Source organism: Leptidea sinapis, chromosome 31 (assembly GCF_905404315.1).
Source record: "Leptidea sinapis chromosome 31, ilLepSina1.1, whole genome shotgun sequence".
NCBI classification, from domain to species: Eukaryota; Metazoa; Arthropoda; class Insecta; order Lepidoptera; family Pieridae; genus Leptidea; species Leptidea sinapis.
The window spans coordinates 4,619,290-4,637,964 of NC_066295.1; the positions used below are offsets into that span (position 1 = coordinate 4,619,290).

Consider the following 18,675-nt stretch of genomic DNA (forward strand, 5'->3'; position numbering starts at 1 on the left):
TATTTCAGATCAAAATATTTATCGCAAATGATTTTGAAGCTAACAGAAAATAGATTCATGTTTTAAGTTGAGGCCAGACGTCGCGACAGTGTTGGCGCCAAATGATGTCAAAGAATAAAAGTGTAGATATTACACTAATAGTTTGGGTTTTTGTTTGTGTACCAAACAAATGTTAAAATGACTGTTACATGTATCATTAATAGTGTGCAACCAGCGTGCATGCCCGAAGTGAATGACATATTTAGACAATTTTTTATAATTTGGATTAAACTTGGCAATTTTAAAGGGCTCTTATTTTAAAAATTAAATAAAAAAGTAGCCTATTTAATTTAACTATGTTTAATTTGATTGCCATAACTTGATTTGATAGAATCAATTAAAATTGTTTAATATGTCCTATTATAACATTAATATTTTATAATAAGTAATTAAGCGCAGTTAATGACTTTTAACCAAGTTTTGTTCTAAAGTGATTTTCGTATGTCATAAAAATATATATAAAAATCACTAAATAACATAAACGACTTTTGCATAAAAGTAATTTTTCATTAATACACAACTTTGATATTTTTTAAAGTTTACAAAGTGTTTTATGATTTTAATAAAACCAATAGTGCCAAAATTGTTAAAAGTAATGACTTCCAAATTAAAACAGCTAGAAATACGTAAGTTTTTGCATTTTATAGAGCTCGTTAAGACAATGTTCGTGCAGTTATTTACTGCACTTAATGATTTTTCGCCATTAGTGAGTTCTTGCAGTAATCCGACGATAAACATGTTCAGGTATAAATTATGTTATAGAGTAGCGTTTTTTCATAATTAAATAACTATTTTATGAAAGTGCCCAGAAGTGCAAAATATAACGGTTTATTTATGTTCTCGTTGTTAATTATAAATAGTAAAAAAAAAATATGAATAAATTAAAATGACAAAGTGCAGTGGATAAGATTCTTGATTAAACCCAAAGTTCTGAGTAGCATTGTAATTTCGCTCGTCTAAAGAGAGGCATCACCGATAGACAAATAATCTTTGGATGTCTGTCATGTTAATCAGTCAAAAGCTGATGTTGTTACTTTAAAAACGCAATTATGCTTGCACAATAATACTTCACGACAGAAAATGGCGCCGCTGTGGATCCCCGTGGTGATAACTGCCTAGCCGGTATCCTGTGCAGAATTTTTTAAAGATTATAATTTGTCATTTCATCACATTCACATTCGTATCATCATACAAAATGGTGTGTTGGATCTTTTATTATGTTTTCATAGGTTCTGTATTTTATTAACTACTCATTGAAATGTCGTATCTTCATGAGTTGTTCTTTGCTAATAACGACTACTATCCTCTGCGAATACAGAACGAATTTCATTGGTTGCTTCAAATACACCCCATTGAATCAACCAACCACACTGAAATGTCAATATCTCCCACCAATGAACTATTTCCAGCTACCGCAGTGGATGCAGTATCTTCATTCCCTTCTCATATTTTGTATTTACGTGCGCGTTACTTTGTTTTCTAAGTGTAATAATTAAAGTAAATAAACTTCCGTCAGAAATGTGAATAATTGTATAATGGTTGTGATATCAGTGTGCCAAATTTTGTGCTGTAGAAATGTATGTCATTTACGTTGATATTGTTCTCCTTATTATTCTGGTAAGGAAATTTATTTCTACTTTACTCTATGTTAACAGGCAATAGCTACGAAAAGGGGTATTTAAATATAATATCATATTTGATAGAATCAGAAGAATAGGATTTTTTAAATTTTTTGCTTTTTAAACTTGTCATTTTTATTAGGAATCAAGTCTCTACAGAAATACCTACGGTTCGGTTCGGATCTCCCCTTCCCCTTACGAATCGTTCAGTTAAAAGTTAAATTCTAATTAAGATTATGTTACATAGTTATCGCTCACCAGTCTGGTAATTTTTAAAAAAAATGGGATGCTGTATTAATCAAGGATTGATATATTTACAAACTGATTTATTTTATATCTCGTTATTATAAATTTTGACTAGATCTTCAAACCTCTCTCTTCAAATTTTCAAATTCAACAGATCTTATAATTTGGTAAAAGTTTATATAATGTATTTATAATATTTGACATGTTTTCTTTCAGTCAGTTTTAATTTGTTCTTCGTGTGGATATTGTTTCTATAGACTGTATCGACTGCGAAAGAGTGGCCATGTAAGTATATAATATACATCATCCCTTAAATAAATCTTTTTAATATAATATTCTTACCACAAATACTAATTAAAGACAGTAATTGCTTATTATATATATTAGTGTAATTGGTAGAAACATGAGAGTCTATAATTATTACAATTAATTATCCTCAACCTACCTATTCACCACATACATAACAGTGTGTTCTCGGGTTTCAATTTCATTTGTACTCGTACATTTAGTAGATGTTTTAGTCGAAAACGTTCTTATGTTTCCTCTCTTGTTACAATAGAGTAAGGGCCGCGGTGATGACTTACCACCAGGTGACCCCTATGTGTACCTGTTTGTCCTCCTCTTACATATAAAAGGAGTTTCAAAGTAGTGTTAGTAGTTTATTAGTGGTTAATAAGCTTAAATTTTATTATTTCCTAAAAGTTGTTATTGTAAATTAATTTTAATTTGCCATGTTTATGTGTGAAGAAGGAGGAGAGAAGTATGATATTGCAATAATTTATGTTTGAGAAATATAAAATTAATGATAAGATGCGTCATTATTTCATAAACAATGCGACAAATAGTCTATTTATTAAAACACAAGTAAAATGAAGAAAACCTGTAAAAATATAAATAAAAAAATTAAACAAAAAACAATCAACTTCAAATAAAACTATTCCAAAACATTAGATAGACTCCCGCCGCGACCCCACCCCCTCCTCTCACCTCCTCACGTCGCGCGTGACACAAGCACATCTCACCTACAACTATAAATAATTATATAGTTACAAATCTACTTTGACTGACACCGATTCCAAAAATAAAAAAAATTTAAATTAGAATTAGTTTATTTAGATTGTAAAAAATCCTTAATTACTTTTTTAATTTTAGTGTACCTATATTATATCTATTATTGTGAAATAGTTTTTTTGATATGATATTGAGTTACTCGTCTATTTGTCGCGCACATACTTATGGCAAATTTAAGACTTTTATGGTTTTCTCGTGGATGCCATTGTCAGATCTAGGCCATTACAATGGGACCACACGGGATTCACCAGCTTTCAAACAAAAAAACAATTATCAAATTCGGTTCAGTCCGTCGAAACTTCTGAGGTAACAAATATAAAAAATACTGACGAATTGAGACCCTCCTCTGTTTTTGATGTCGGTTAAAAATGAAACGTTATATTTTTTAATTCCTGGAATGTTAATTGTTTAAAAGTCTTAATACATTTAAATAGTTCTTGGAGGAAATGTAATGGTTTTTTAGACTGTCCTAATGGTTAGTGACCCTGACTACTAAGCTAGAGGTCCAAATCCCGGTAGGTGCAATCATTTATATGATGAATATGGATGTTTGTTTCCGAGTGATGGATATTTATATGTATTTATGTTTGTTTAAGTAACTGTATAAATGTTGCTTATTTAATCAAAACAAATCTTTTAACTATATTTACAATACTACGACTACATAAAATTAAAACTATCATTACGTGGAAGCGTACCAAGAATACTGGCAGCATTACCGCGTTGAATAGCAAGGCTGATCCGTTGACCGAAATAGCTACCAGCACTTGGGTTTCCAGTAGCCTTATTGAGGCGCGAAGATAGTATTTTGAACATTCTCCGCGCCTCTGGGCCCCACGGGCCAAGTGTCTCGACACCAAACGGCACAAAGATGTATGACTCACTGAGACCAACATATTTGCGACGCTTGCTGTCTTCGGCAGTCGAAGCAGCAGCCCCAGCACCAACTGACGTAACTTGGACATGAGAAGGAGCCAGAGTGTCGACGCAAGTAGCGTCCCACACCAGCGCCCTTCCCCGTGCCCAAGCCACCAGCGTCATTCCATCAGGACGCTTGCCATCGCGGCGGGTAATACCATTTGGCTCTAAAACAGCTGGTATATTAAGAGCGGCAAATGCCCTGCGGATGACTTCATTAATCCTGGCGTGACGACTGATACGGCCTGCCGATTTTAGGCAGGATAACCCGTGGCGTCCAAGAGCATCTACCTGAACGCCACATCTACATTGATGTGGTTCATTCAGTAACTATATTGTATTAAATATATCGTTGTCTTGCACCCATAGTACAGGCTATGCCTAGTTTGGGGCAAGATAATTTGTGTTAAAAGTGTGTCCATATTGAATTGAATTGAATATTGAATATTAATCCTCAAAATAAGAGCACGTGGTAATTTATAAATGCAAGATTCTTGAGAGTGGTTGGTTGAGTGTCCCACTGTTGTGATCAACTAGTGTCATCTTATAATACTAATTATACTCAACATTTTTTATGGAAGAGAGGACAAACGAGTTGTCTGATGTTAAGTGATCACCGTCTTCTGTTGTAACACCAGAGGAATCACAGGATCATTTTCTACGACGATCTTGATCCTAATTGAGCTATATCTAGGCAGCATGCAGATAAAGATAAAGGCCATGTTGTGGAGACAATATTTTAATTATTAATTTTATTAATTAATATTTATTTTTTTATAAATAAATATTTTGACGTTGTTGAATAAAAACGTAAATTATATTGTTTTAAATGAGAACTATGCACGAAGTGCTAAGTGCGCTAGCAGTTTTCACTTAGGAAACTAAAATAAATCGCAGTTTTTAACCGACTTCAAAAAAGGAGGAGGTTCTCATTTCGTCGGTATTTTTTTTTATGTTTGTTGCCTCAAAGCTTTCGACTGGGTGAACCGATTTTGATGATTCTACTTTAGTTTGAAAGCTGGTGCTTCCTGTGTGGTCCTATTGTAATTTGGTCCAGATCTGACAATGGCATCCATGAAAAAACCATAAAAGACGTAAATTTGCTGGATGGATGGATTGGATGATAAATTTACGAAAAACTCAATATCGCGCCAACCGATTTCGATGATTCTATATTATCTATATTTATTGGATAGGATACACTTCAAAGGTAGTTTGGTGAGAGTTTGGTTATGTTCTGATTACGGAATCCACGACAAAGTAACGAACTCTTCAATTCTTAGGAGCAAATTAATGATACTCGGCCGAATCTTTTTTATGCTATTAGGATATTCAAGTCATTTATCATAACATAGTGATGGTCAAGTAATTGTCGTAGTCGAATATGATGATCAATGGGACTCCTTAACGACTTACAGTACGTACGATCTGTGGCAGAATTAACTGTCTGTAATCAAATTGCAAAGCGCTAACGTTCATTGCTGCATTGAAAAATTTTGTATATCAAAACATATTTTGACAAATTGTAAGTTATTGTACTTTAAAATCACTAAAAATCAAAAATTGAAAAAAAAAAATATATAAAAAACAACCTACTTCAAATACACTATTCCAAAACAATACATAATATAATATGCATTAAATCGTATAAAAATAATTGCGTATTTCTATGCAATTTAATTAATTTATCTAATTACGATTCTAATACGATTATTAGTTTACTAGTTACGATTATTGTAATTTTTGGAGTCGGTGTCATCCAAGATAGGTTTGTAACTACATACATAGTTATAGGTGAGATGTGCTTGAGTCGTGAGGAGGCGAGAGGCGAGAGCGGGTCGCGGCGGAAGGACACCGATTCCAAAAATAACAATAATTGTTAATAGAATTTGATTAATTAATTAGATTGTATAAAAATATGCAATTATTTTATACTTTTTAGCGCATATTATATCTATTGTTTTGGAATAGTGTACTTGAAGTCGCTTGTTTTTTTGTAATTTATTATTTATTTTAATTTCTTTCAGATGACAATACTATTGCGTCCAACTAAAGTTATATTTTCCCATAAGGAGGAAGGCGAGGCTGAACAACTCAGGCAAGTTTAGGAAAATGATTAAATTTAAACCCTCACACCCTGTTTATATTATACACTACATATTATTATAAAGTCCTCTGCTTCGTCTGTCTGTCTGTTCGTGATAATATCAAAAACTACTGCACCGATTTTCATGCTGTTTTCACAAATGGTTAGCATGGTTCTCGAGGAAGGTTTAAGTATATATTAGATAACTTATTCGTCTAGAAAGCCGATAAAAACAGACCAGGGATAATACTTTAGTGTGCGTGTCAAGTTACGTCTTACACTTGCGATTTGTATAACACTTTGTGGTAGTGTGCGTGAATTGCTCAAAATAGAGGTAAGTTCTAAAGTCTATTTTTTTCGACCTTTTCATATCTGTCATAGTCTATGTAGACTTATAAAATATGATGTAAGGTATAATTATAGTGTTAAGTTTATGACGTGTATACATTAACGATATTTGTTGGAGGTGTCGGAAAAAAATAATCCGTCTGTCTGCCGTCTAATCCTTACATAATACAATATTATATTTAACTAGTGGACCCAACAGACGTTGTCCTGTACACATGTCTTAAATTTTAAATATTGGTCCAGCCGTTAGTAGGAGTTCACTAACATACACATGAGCAGGAGAATTATATTATATGGACGGAATTGAGAATCTAAACTAATCTCAAATTCACTGAAACAAACAGAAAAATCATCATAATCGGTCCAGCCGTTTAGCAGGTAGTTTAATTGTGAATCTAAACCATTCTCGAATCCACCTGAAGGCACACACCAATCTGAAAATCACTGGAACACATAAAAATATCATCAAAATCAGCCCAGCCGTTTAGGAGGTAGTTCAATTGTGAATCTAAACCATCCTCGAATCCCCTTGAACTCACACAAAAAATTTCATCAAAATCGGTCCAGCCGTCTAGGAGGAGTTCAGTGACACACACACGCACACAAGAAATATATAATAATAATACTTAATAACACATTTCCGATGGCCTTGGAGTACATTATTTCAGAATCTTAATAATATATATAAATCCAGTGTCCATAATATTGTTTCCAGTGCGCTCCTAAACTAATGAACGGATTTTAATGGGAATTAACTTCATGGAGTGCAGTTTAGTCCAACTTGAGAGGTAGGATACTTTTTGTTTAGATTTAGGACCCATTATTATTGTTATTTCCCATATCTGTTTTTTATCGACATATTTTGTATGAAAGAATTGATGTTATGAAATATTATTGTCTTCTATATTAAAAACAGTATTTTATTTATTATGTACAGAACAACGTCTTTCGGCTCAGCTAGTCTATTATTACCTAATAAGAATAATGTTGTCATAGTGATTTTTGTAGTGTATACCTTGACATGACGTCACTCAAGATGGCCGCCTGTCCTCGTTTATAACGCACGGGGATTATGGCTACGAGAGGCCGCTCGTAGCTTCGCCCTTGTTAATATTTTCCACATAGCAATTTGACCATTAAATCGTGTTTTTTTATATAATAATAAAAGTTTAATTTTCCATGGAGCTCTATTTTATTAGAACATAAGAAATGAGCTTGTAACTAATTCTAGTACCTATGTTTCATAAGAGACGTAATAGCTGAAACAGTAAATGAATGCACTTTTATAATAAAGTCCCAGCCATTGTTCAGGCATTATCTATAAATAAATTTAAATGTTTTATAAAAAATGTCTGTGTCGTAAATCCTACTACTCCATACCTGAATATCTAAGCGATCGTACAACCTGGAAATAGATTATGATTAATTTATAGCAATAACTTCTTTTCTTTTGCTTCGTTAGGCTAAAGAAGTATAACTTATTGCGTGCATACAAAAGTACACACACACTTTTCTTAGAAAGTTTATTTTTATATATAACAAGTAAAAGAAATCTACAATTAATATCGCTGCATTGGAAGAATAGTGTATTATAATAAAATACCACAATTTTGAGGTTATTATTAGACCACGCGACGGATTATCCAAATTATATGCTCCATAAAAATCATATTTGTATCACAGCCCTTGTAACTGTGGCACGACAGTAAAACTTTATGTCATTGGTGTATTTAGGTCCCAATTTATATTTGACAGTGCTGCTTCACAAGTTGCGACGAAAATTTTAAGATGACGACAGGTTATTTCTCCGTTAAATAGTCGTAACACGAAATAATCGATATAAAACAGTGCTATTTTGTTTAATTCGTTTTGTTTTAGTTCCTTATTTTAGAAAAAGTAAGTATGAGTGTAATGTAGTACGAAAAAATAATACCGTATTACATACAATTAATAAGAGGAATAATTTTGTCACTATTCTTAATAAGACTGTTTAAAAGATAATACTATCCAATGTTGATTATGTTTTGTTTTGGAATAAGACGCTTTACTGTACGGTACTTATTGCAGTTAGATTTTTTAATGTAATTTGGCACAATAACGACTTTATAAATGTTTTTATATTTCTGTGGCTAATTGATGAACGCTGTAAATGTATAAAAAAATGAATATTGTGATGAAATTGTCATGTAGGTAGTTGCCTATAATTGAAATTTATACACGAGTATCTAACCAAACACATTCTAATAGTAAAGGTGCGTTCGTCACCAACAGTCTCAGAAAATACAAAATCAATGAAAATACAAAATGAAATATAAACTAAAATAAAAAATGAACTGAATATCTATGTAAGTAAAGGTTTCCAGAAATCATAGTAAATCCTGTGACTCAAAAAAAATTAACGAAAAAACATCCGACTTCAATAAAACGATTCCAAAACACTATAATATACACTAAAAAGTAAACAAATAATTGTGTATTCTTCTACAACTTAATAATCAACTTATTTTTAGAATTCTCCTAACTAAAATGAAACGATAAATATTAAAATTACCTAAAAGTTAATCAAACTGTTACGAGAATATTATAATGGAGTTACAATTATTATTATTTTTGGAACCTTCGTTGTGTGCTTCAATATTAAAAGTTAAAAAGAAACGTCTAAAATACTAGAATGTTCAATATTCGGTTTGGTATTTTATTGAGACGGTTGCTGTGGATGCCAAAACTATTCGCTATGTAATGACAGCATACATTTATATATTATAAATATTTGATAAAGGGCCATACACAAAATGAGGGTGATAGCGTTCACTTGGTAATAGAAAGGAATATCCAAAAAAGCCATAGATCTGGATCAATATATACACCAGATCAATACACCCATATAGTAAGGAATGCTAAGAAAACTGGTAATCCCTACAAGGTATAAGAATTGTACTTTTTAGACTTTTAAATGATGTTGAAAAGTTAGCAACAGCTATTAGACACAATTTTTCAAAAAACTAACACAAATAAAAAAACATACAAAAAGTAGAAATGGATGACACCTTCTTAACAATTTGTTATGTTTTGAAAGTGATAACCTTCACTTCTAGGATTAATATACAAAAAAAAATTGTAAACAATATTTTATGAACGATGCGGGACTCGAACCCACGACTTCTCGCGTTCCGAGGAAGTGCTCTGCCAAATGAACATAATATTCGAACGGCTAGCTCATTTGGCAGAGCACTCGCACGGAACGCGAGTTTCTTAAGTAAATAGAATGATAAATTTTCTTTGTTTTTAATTAATTTTTATCCATAAAAGTAAAATAGGTAAAAAGTTATAACAGTTTGAAATAACAGAAAACTTCAATCTCCCTTGAAAATAATAGTATTTTTGAGTTGAAACAGTATTCTTCCAAGGCAACAATATATTATATTTGATTCATAACTTGATTACAGAACGGTTGTTGCCTATCAGAATCCATTTACTGGAGATTACTGCATCAACAAGAGTAAACTTCCCCAGGGATATATAAACAAGTTAGACACCATTGATTCACCTGATAGCGGTGTGTCTGATGAATACGAACCTGTTAACTTGCCGCCTTTGCCTGGAAACCATCCGTCACTGCAGGTATATATTATAGTATTGGTATTCATTAGTTAATAATTTTCGTCATTACCAAACTCATCTTTAGGTGAACGCAGATATTTTAATTAGTCCAAGATAATGGTACCAAATGAAAGGAATTGTAAGAAGAATTCCAAAAAAATGCTTTTGTTATTCGGTGCAAGAACAAACTAGTGTACCAGCTTTGTTAGTGATCTTTGCCGCCTCTTGGATGCGTATACGACCTATTGTGAAATAACCCATGTCATATCGATCTGAAAATCCCACGCAAAAATTGTGACCGACGAACATTTGAACTGGTTTAAAAAGTGAAGATGACGTCCAAGATGAGGAGAAGAAATTCAATGACTAGAACAATGACAGAGCGAAACCTATGGAAAAGAATAATTGAGAAGAGCAAGACGCATAATGCGTTATAGCGCCAAAGAGGATGACAATAAGAAGAATAAGAACCATTTATCAAATTAATTATTAAATTTAATGACACATGCAGATTAGGCTTTTTACATTCTATCAAACTTAGATCATACTTCAAGCTATCTAAGCAATCTAAGTTTAACACCCGAACTTTTAGAGTAGCAGATGATTCCTGAATACAAACTGAAAAATTTAAACAAAATATTTGATTTTTAACTTTTATTAATTTTTAACATGAGTGCTGTGCGCTATTTACATGGAATTCACAGAACTTATCTTACTGATATCGGCGACGTTATTAAAATGATATGCAAAATATTAAAAAAATATGATAAATTTTGAAGTGTGTCGATTAAGACGAAAGTAAGTATCATGTTTCTGAGTTAAGTATGTTTTTATCAGTTTTTGTGAACAAATATTGTAAAAAATTGATTGCAATTGTAAAATTCGAAACATCAATCATGTTATTATGTTATTTACTTTATTACCCCAGTTATTTTCTAGTTTCTAGTGTTCTAGTGTTACAATAGTAGCAACCAGTTCTTATCCGTATATAAGAACTCATGGTTAAAAGGTTGGCCGTAAAGTTGAAGAATATTTTATTTTAAATTAGAATACTGACACGAACAAGAAAATAATCGAATAAGAATAGATTAAAGAATGAAGTAAAGTAAGAACGGTCGTCCTTCGGCCTTATATTTTGTATTAAATAAAGTAATGTAGTATATTAAAAGTACTCACGCGCTATAATAGTATTCCAGTACACGTAATATAAGTACTGAAATAGTCCAAATAATTTGAGTTTTCATGAGTGTTAATTCCGCCAATATTTCTCGTGCATTTTCTTAGTGCCGTGCCAGAGTTGGCGAGTCAACATCTCTTGAGGATGCCTCATGTAGAGGCCAAATACGTGTTGTTTGAAGACAAATATTGCGGAATTAACACTCAATATCTTTGGATATTTGTGGATTTACTTCAATAAATTTTCTTACTGAAATTGTGTCCGTCAAATAAAATCATGAATATGCCTGCCAATCACAAAGTGAAAGTTGTTTTCAGAAATCCGTGAGAATTTATCAAAAAGAAATATGAATACCTAAGCCACTTACCAATTTTTGCGAGAATCGTTGTGAAATACATTCACTGAAAATAACTTTTGATACAATTCTGCTGAATGTTCAAAGTATTGCACTGTATAAAACAGCAATTTTATCAGTGGAGCGATCCCGATCCCAATATAACAAATACCTGAATCTGAACCGCTATAACGATACATCTGTGGAGCAAACAGTTTTTCTTCTTTATCCGAGCAACTTTCGTTCGAGAACTTTTCACTTGTTTGATCAGGAACATGTTGCGAGCTTTTGTGTGGAAATACGAGCTGTCTCTCGACCAATAAGGAATGTCATTTAACTTTACAATATTGCTTTATCACAAGAACGTTTAAGTTTTTATGATTATGGTATGGTTTCATGGTTATTTAAACCTCCTACGTGTTTTAAATTTTAGCTTTATGTTCAATATAAGCGTTGTTAGCCCTATCAAGACCACTTTCATAGTTAAATAATACCTTGTATTAAATGCAAAAAATATTTTATCCACATCATTATTTAGCCTTGTTTTCAGGAGTAGAGTTATTGTTGACAATTTGTTCATTTTATGTGATTAAGTATACTATAGGTATTTAATTTTTACGAAAATTTATAAAGGTTGCGGACTTCGAACCCGCGCCTTATTGGATAGGCCCTAGCGCTCCTAGTCTTACTAACTATGCCAGTAGCATTACTTATGATCAGTAAATCATTTGAAGTAGAGTTATTTTTTATGATTAAGACTAAAATTGGATGTATATTTGCAGGCCACCAGACTGGAAGGAATAAGTCCAATTTATGACAACAGTACAATCAAGACATGGAAATGGGAGTACACAGAGTATCAAATATAACTACAAACAAATATAATGTTTCTATGATGGAGAGGACAGCTCATACTTTGGCTTACATTTTATTACAGTTACTTTGCGGAAATCCATAATTATCCAAATTTTTGGAGTAATCTTGAGCGTAAAATCAATTCGACTCCTCTTAACGAGGCATCCTCAGGACGTGTGTCAGGACTGTGTAGAGGCGCAGTACGTTTCGAATTGATTGAAGACAAATATCAGCGTAATTTACCTATGCTCGAGATAACTCAAAAAAATTGGATTACATTATTATAAACTTATATTACAATAATATGTTTGTTATTATTTTTATATTAAATATGTGATTATAAATAATAATACAAAAGTTCTATCAAGTCCTGTTAAGTAATAGGATGAAGATACCTAGATGTGACGAGCAAATAATATGAACGTGCATGTTCGTGATCACAACACACGAGAGTCATTAGGAAAAATATCAGTTTGTTATTTCTTTTAAAAATTATGCTTGCGAACAAGGCTGTTAAATGTTATAAAGAACTTCTGTATCCTAAGCAACGTAACTATCAACCAAATCATTAGTAATATCAAATTATCTTCCTCGGCACAAAGGCTAAGATTGTCCGCCATGTTCTAGTGCGTTTTATTTTATCCGAGTAATAGTATTGTTTATTTCTTTCGGCCGTATGCGCATGGTAAGTCCAAGTTGTTAGTAATATTAAGGTCCAGAAATGTTGGGCATATGAAGTTATTAAATAATGATTTAAAGTGATAACCCTCACTGAGCATACTCAGCATAATTTCAGCTGTAAATTGGCAATAAAAACGAAACCAAAGATTATGCTAAACATAAACTCAGCTAAGTTGTACGTAAGTAAAGTATGAGTAACGTCTAAGTACGCTCTATACATCTCAGCTTTAGGTTCAGTTATAATGTATCCATTCGTTACCTCTCGGCTATAATTTAAACTTGATTTAAAACGTTCTGTTAAGAACAAGCCGAATATTTCCAAGTCGTGGTACTTTGAATGGGTATCTGCATATTTTGTTTGTTCAAAAATTTGACAGTGAAAAACTGTTATTAAAAAAAAACAAAATGGCTAAAAAATCTTGAAAAATAAAATAAATTAATCCTCACGTCAGTAGACACATAATGAGTTTTCCAATTTCATAGAATACTTACGAACTACTTTCGACAAAATTAAACTTATATTATTATGACATACTAAGAGGTGTTTCACATTACTCCCTTATTATATCAATTTAGATTTAAAGCGAAATATTGTTAGAATACATAATACGGATATTGACATTTAGCAACATACAACTTACAATCTTTACAATTACGTCAAACATCTCTTTATTATTAATATATAAAGTTTATCGATGTTAATCTTAAAATGTTTATTTAAATATAAGAGTATTACAGTCAGCTTTGTTTCATTTTATCGATATGCCCTGTAATATCGGATGACGTCTAACATATGATATGCTCCATTAATTCACGGACGAGTAAAAAAAGAAGGACTCCGCGCCCGGGCCGTGATATTAACAAGTGAAGCACCTTTAAGCTAGTGTGTGTGCAGTTACGGGGGATACCAGATAACACAAATTATGTCCCGTTATTAGTCATAGTATTATTAATATCGCCTTTATTTTTATTTTATATTATAAATATAGTCACATTACTTTTAACTCCAATTTTTTAATTTCTGATAGATTGTTTCCTAAAATAAAAATAAATATTGCAGGCATAGTGTGGGTAAATAAATAAATTACATAAAAAACAATAACAAATTAAAGTAAGGATTGGGGGTTTGATTCCTGTGCCCATGCCTTGTTTGCAGTGTCTTTGTTTCAACTTTTAAGAAAATCTACATAAAATTAATACTTAAATTCGTTTGTTTGTCACTGACTTGGTATCAAATAAGTAAATTTTAAGAGAACAAATAACTATGTGCTTTATAGTGATTTGGTTGTTAAGTAAATACACAGGTGATGGAAATTTTGACAGAGTACTGGATACCCGACAATACGAGTAGCTCTGTGTTGCACGCGATTTAATGTTTAGATCTGATACTGGGATGTACCAGATCAAAGATGTGAATGATACTCGTATTTCAGTAGTGTTCCACTGAAATACGGAGTCTACTTTACAAAATGTTGGTAAACACAGACCTGTTATCATAAATCATTGCATCTTGAAACAGATAATGATTTATGTATTTAGAACACCATTAAATGGATTACCTTATTTTTCCGTCACACCGGATGTTGCTATCACGCGTAGCTGAGGGTTTGTGTCTCAAAAATGGAATTAATTTGTATTATGAAAAGACCATAAAATAGTGTGTTAAAAACTATTCTATGAAAGTTCTAAGAATCTAAGAATTCTGTGAAAGGTAATTCCTTGACAATTTTATTGTATCCTAGCATTGTTGTTACACAATTTCTCAATACACGGCAGCATTTTAAAATAATTTATTGCGACCTAAACTGATCCGTCACAGATGATGGCAGATGTCATAATGGCAGCTGATCGGCTTATATTAGTTTAAGTGTATGCGTTGGGCTATGTATTTACACGTTAACTGGCTTATTTTGATGCTTCACTGTTATCTTAGGTGTCATGGAGTCCATATTTTATTACTCGTCCGTGCCTTAATTATTATTTTAAATGAAAAACCCGCTTACATTATTTACCATGGTAGTTAACTGTAGCAATAAAAAGTTGTAAGGAAAGAGTTTACAAGAAAAAGTGTACACTCCTCAAGGTAATTCCTCTGGTGTTACAAGAGAATGTGGGCGGCAGTGATCACTTAACACCAGGTGCCCACACGCTCGTTTGTCCTTCTTTCCCATAAAAATAATATATTATTTAAAAGTAAATTATTATTTTTTTCATCGAATATAGAATAACGATTATTCCATAGGTAAAGTTTATTCATAAGTTTGGTGACACCTGATAGAAAGTTCCTTGAAAACCGAACTGTTTAGCGACAGGGATCAGGTTAACAGTTGTTCAGGACACTGTTTATGACAAATGCGGCAGAAGATGTTCAGCGCCAAGTGAACGAGCCATTTATTGATTGGAGCAACTAATTTAAGAACATATCTGATATGTTCGGAGCAAGCGTTTTATTTACTGGCTCGAAGAAGTGTTTCGCTCTATTAATGACCCCCAAAATTCTTCTAAACCAATTTGGCTCTTCCAGATGACCGCTGAATCGCAATCGCTCAAGATTTTGAAACCCAGAGCTCCGAAACTAGGCAAGGCATCAGGGGGCAAGTCAAAGAGCGCTTTGTTAGTGGTTAACCCTACCTTACTTGGTCTTGGTGGCTAATTTGAATCTTAGGCGTTGAATTGAACAGGGTTTATATAACTCAGGTCTCATATAAAGATATTAGTTCTTTCCTGCACTGGTCGACGATTGAACGAAAGGAATATGTAACACCCATAGTACTGAATAGTAATAAAATTTCATGTTTCTTGCTTAGAAAATTATAAAGGACATTGTTCTGTGTCCACTTATCATTCGCCCCAGTACCGTCAGCAATGAAAAAATGCTTAAAATATGTTAAATTACCTACAGATTATCTTCATATATTATTTGTAAAACGGACACTTCAGGATATCCCATTATTTTATAAAATGTATCTGAATTTAAGGTTATAATTGAGCAGTCATTTATGATACTAATAAATGATACATGATTTTTTAGATAGATTACGTTTACACTATGTAAGTGAAAGTAAACTAACTTAAATATCCAATACTACTATTACCAAACCCAGAGAGAGTAATTCATTAATCATAAGTCTCCGTTTGAAACAAATATTTTTGCTACTTATACTTGTACAATAAAATATTTAAATAATTATGGTGTAAGTCCCATGTTCATCGGTTCTAGGGCGGATTTGGACATTGTCCTTTCCATACGGCAAACAGTCGTTCGTACTACTTATCGGTCAAAATTTCAATCCTGTTTTAGTGCTCACTAACATAAGGAATCTTTAAGGTCGCGCCGCACTAGTTCGTCGCATTACGTCGCTGGACGGTACCTATCGCATTACAACTGCAGATAGTGGCAGTTTGAGTCACTTCTATGCCATTTGGCGTGCGAGCAACGTGCAAGATGAACGATAATGACGGCGATTTGGTCATTATTTCTTTGTACACAACAAATTAATAATTTATTGTACTCCAAAGATAATATATAATCACACTTCAATAGTCCTTGTGAAGTACATAAAATATATTTTTTTTCGTAATCTGTGATTAGTTCAAATTATATTACAAGAAATGAATATCATGTAATTATAATAATAAATATTAAAGATATTTTTTTTGTTTTTTTTTTTTAAACAAATTTAATATACAATAAATTTAAATTCCTAAAGAAAATACTTAGTATAAAATAAAATAATGTTTTCAAGAATTTCCCAAGATGAAACAAGGTGAAATTGTTAAATATATTATTTATAAATTAACAGCAATTTGTAGCACGAGGTTGATTTGAGTCTACCGAGACCGACGGGCATCGAATTGAAAGTTTGATAAATAGCTTTATTTCGGGGACAGAGTGAACGACTTCTGCAGGCTATTACAGAAATTTGATTTTGCCTTGGTTAGCCAAAAACAACGTAAACTTATTATGCTCATTAATAATTAGAACAAATATTTTGTAACGATAATCTAAATATGTTTGTGATGGCACTTGAAGTGGAAGTGTCACTGGACTTATTTTTATAATAATAAGAAAGATAGCGTCTCAACAGTTCAAAGCTGTGTTACTTAGTTTTTTTATTTAATTTCAGTAATTAAATGCAGTGACACATTTTGTCGTCACCGGAAAGGCAATAAAAATAAAAAGGCAAAATGCCATTTTACAGGACTGCGATTTAGAGTTCCGTTATACAAAACCAGGAATATATTTTTTACTTAAAGTGCAAATAAAGCATTTGAATTAAAAAATATAGCTAATTACTTTCTGCAAATTTTTTTGTAGTGCCTAATTGTAGAGATGGCTGTAGATATGCTTCGCAAGTATTTTGTGAGCAAAAGCTACATTATCTCTGGGGTACATTGAACGAAAATACTGAGATACGGAATGAACCTAAAGAGAGAAGAAAGAAGTGTTAATATGTATACGCCATAGCTGCTGATAGAGCATAATGATGATATGAGTATATTATGATGTTTTAGAGCACTTGAAATTTTTTTTCAAAGTGCAGTAACGGCTTTGATATCAATTTGTCGTAGGTAAATTAAAAAATTAAAATTTATAAAAATACACTTCCCTGTTTTCTGTGAACATCACACAAAATTTAATCTATCAATGAATTAAATTTTTAATTATGTCAATATAAATGCTTAGAAACTCATTTCGGTAACGTGTCCTAATACATAATCATCAACAAAATGTGCAATATTATATTAATGAAAAATTTAAGTTATTTAACGTCATGTCATTACTTAATACACTGTATTTTTATAATAATAATTTATAATATTGACGTAATATTTCCATTGTTAATTTTTCCGGGCTGCAGTAGATATGGTAGTCCATATACGTTTATTCTTTTTATTGAATCTTAGAAATTATTATCTTATGGAAAAACGATAAACAAGGCTGACCCCAAGTAAATCAGAAATTTGCAGTAGGAAGAGGAAAAATGCATTAAATGTTATGACTCATTGCCTAGTAATTGATCTGTATAGTTCTGCTTTTCTTGAACTTACAAAATGTTACTTCTTAACGTTATACTTGGCGAGATAAGCAATAAACGAATTACCTACTATCTAAACACGTTTCTCACTTGTTGCTGCATGAAACTGACTTACCAAAATTATCTATGCAATCAACAGCTTACATGTTACATAACACATATACATTTTATCTTCTCAAACAATCGTTATATTAATTTCTAAGAAAAGAAACTTTGATTTGCAGTTGTTGAAAGATACTAAAGCATTGACCTCTACTATATACAACTGGACTGGCGGCTGTCAAAGTGCTTTTGTGCCTGTTTGATATTCGCCATTTTGGCGCTGTTGGCCATGTAACGAAAGTCTGCGGTACAAAAAAAAAATGTGTACTTTGATTCTTGAAGTTTAAATAACACGGAAAACTAACGAAATTAATTCACAATGCAAAAATACTGAGTATTGTACGTTCCTTCGCAGCGATTTGTATTATACGTCAAAGTTAGTTCTCTGGACGCTCGCGACTGGCGCTTCAAATAGGCACAAAAAATTTGCTGTCAAACATATGGAACAGACTGTCCAGTGGTATTTATACAGGTCAGTGTACTAAAGAGACATCAACGACCGTAACTAAGCTAAACTATGATTTAGTGATGAATGTGAGCAAAGACAAATTACTAAAGTA

General features: G+C 32.2%; 1 protein-coding gene across 1 annotated transcript; it reads left to right on the forward strand.

Annotated features, from left to right (window-relative positions):
* Window positions 1–1,470: 1,470 nt before the first annotated feature.
* On the forward strand, window positions 1,471–13,715 carry LOC126974003 (uncharacterized). The gene is made up of 5 exons (XM_050821362.1): window positions 1,471–1,656; window positions 2,121–2,189; window positions 5,921–5,991; window positions 9,774–9,948; window positions 12,221–13,715. Exons 1-5 carry the CDS (start codon window positions 1,615–1,617, stop codon window positions 12,305–12,307), a joined length of 444 nt encoding a protein of 147 aa, XP_050677319.1. The 5' UTR covers window positions 1,471–1,614; the 3' UTR covers window positions 12,308–13,715.
* Window positions 13,716–18,675: the final 4,960 nt, after the last annotated feature.